General features: G+C 65.6%; 1 protein-coding gene across 1 annotated transcript in view; it reads right to left on the minus strand.

Moving 5' to 3' along the window:
• The window catches only part of LOC113202388 (putative ferric-chelate reductase 1 homolog), a 14,082-nt gene that overhangs the window by 3,540 nt on the left and 8,559 nt on the right, over window positions 1-1,983 (minus strand). The window contains exons 2-3 of the mRNA XM_052272518.1: window positions 480-589; window positions 156-380 (exon numbers count right to left, since the gene is read on the minus strand). Of these exons, the coding sequence (XP_052128478.1) occupies window positions 156-380; window positions 480-578 (324 nt within the window). The 5' untranslated portion in view covers window positions 579-589. The remainder of the gene's footprint in view (window positions 1-155; window positions 381-479; window positions 590-1,983) is intronic.

Here is a 1,983-nt window from a genome sequence, read left to right on the forward strand (position 1 = left end):
CGGGGGCGGCGGGGGGCAGGTTGAGGGTCAACACACCCAGCTTACCTCCAGCAGGGAGCCGGAATCATAAAGTATTTAGGGCTGGAGAGCAACGAACCACGCCTCGCGGCGCCACGTCTGTTTGCTGCTAACACGCGCCCGGCCAGCGGCCTCACCTGGTCGGCGTCCAGCCGCTCGTCGGCCTGCTGCAGGGGCTGCTCGCTGGGGAACTTGACGGTGCCCGGCGGCAGCGCCGGCCCCGGCCCCAGGTTGGCGGGGCGCACGGGCAGCGACACGGGCGCGGCGCTCGCCTCCTCCACCTGGCGGGGCGGCGGCCGCACCATGATGTGCCCCGGGAGCGGCGCCACGTCCAGGGAGGCGGGCCCCGCGGCGGAGGCCACCTGCGGCGTCCGGGAAGACGGGGGGGTTAGTTCAGTTCGTGAAGGTCTCGCGTTGCTGGACGACGACTCCCCGAGCCGAGCCCCCGTGCACACTCATACCTTATTGGCGGGTGCAGTCGCGTTCTCGGTTGGCAACGCGGAAACCGCGGCGACCGCAACGGCCACTAAAGCCACGGCGAAAACTGCTGACCTCGACATGACTGCGCCTCCTGCGCAAAAAAAGGAGGAAAAAAGAAATGCTAATAATAGAATCAATCAACATTTCCAATATTCTTTGCTTCTGGCTGCTGCAGAGTAAATATAGTTTCTCTCGATGTTATCAGCAGAGAAGAGAAGTTAGGTAGTAACGGCCAAAGTAGAGTGTGGGCGGATCAATCTTGAATTCCTGAATATTTCTGACGTCGACGATTATTTCTGGCTCCCTCTGGCCGACCTCGCCCTCGCCGCCAATGCGTCTCTCGTGCCGCCCTTTTGCTGGTCCCTCCGGCCGCCCACAAGGGCCCGTGGTCCGACCTGCGAACCACCACCCTTGGCCCCCCGGCAGGCAAAGGCTCTCGAGGCACAGCCTTCCTGGCGCTGGCCTTGAAAGATGATTTCCTTCCATTTCCGGTCAATATTGCGGCTGTGTGTAACGGTCCGGATTGCCGGTGCTGGTCACGCTGGGGCCGCCACCTGCCGCCACTCACCGCCACTCACCGCCGCTGCTGCGTGGAGTGTACCAGGAAGCCGCGAGCCGTCCCCTACGTGACGGCCGGCAGGACCGCGCGGGCTCGAGTGGCGCGGGTGTCGTGGCCGGCAGATAAGCAGGAATGTGCGTTTTGTTTTCTTTTCTATTAGGCGCGGTGTGGCTACCACCCATAGTGCGCCTACGACCAATTTTGTGCGGATTTATTAGTCCGCGACCGGATGACGAGGGCTGCTTGACGAGGGGGAGGAGCGGCGGGCCAAGGCCGCTTGACGAGCGCCTGCCGTGGCCGCCGCCAGCCCCGCGGTCGCAGCGCCGCCCTCTGCCAAATCGCACCTCTAGCAAATGGCCAACCATCCTGCCACCTCCAACCTCCACCTCCGCTGGGCAGGCAGGGCAGGGCCGCGGGCGCATTACCTCGGGCTTGTTGTTGGTCACGGGGGTCACGACGGCCCCTCTCTCGTCGCTCCGCCCTCCTGCGCGGCTCGCGGGGAGTCCCGTGCTGCTGCTGTTGTTGCTGCTGCTGCTGGGGCTAGGATACGCGCCGGTGCGGACCACCGAATGCGGACTGGCGCGGGGCCGCGGGGCGGGCGCCATCCCGTACCTGCATCGTCCTTATCGCCCGCACTGCTGCACCCCCACCTCGTTCAAGTCGAGTGGCGGCGACAGTATCTCCTGACGGCCCGCGGGTCTGTTTGGAGACGTGATGGGGCATATCACGGTATCGCGCCAGACACTTATTGGGCGGGTCCTGTCCATCCGAAGCGCGCGGCGCGGCGGCGGCGCGCGTCACTGCGTCACTCTGGGCGCGTGCTGGACGGGCGTGCGTGCGGAGATAAGGGAACCCTCGCGGGCTGAGTTTTAAGGTGAATCCCGTCGGTGCGCCGCCGTCCTCGCCCTGCCCCGCCCCGCCCCACC

This window comes from Frankliniella occidentalis, unplaced genomic scaffold, assembly GCF_000697945.3.
Source record: "Frankliniella occidentalis isolate FOCC.00 unplaced genomic scaffold, Focc_3.1 Scaffold209, whole genome shotgun sequence".
In the NCBI taxonomy this organism is placed as follows: domain Eukaryota; kingdom Metazoa; phylum Arthropoda; class Insecta; order Thysanoptera; family Thripidae; genus Frankliniella; species Frankliniella occidentalis.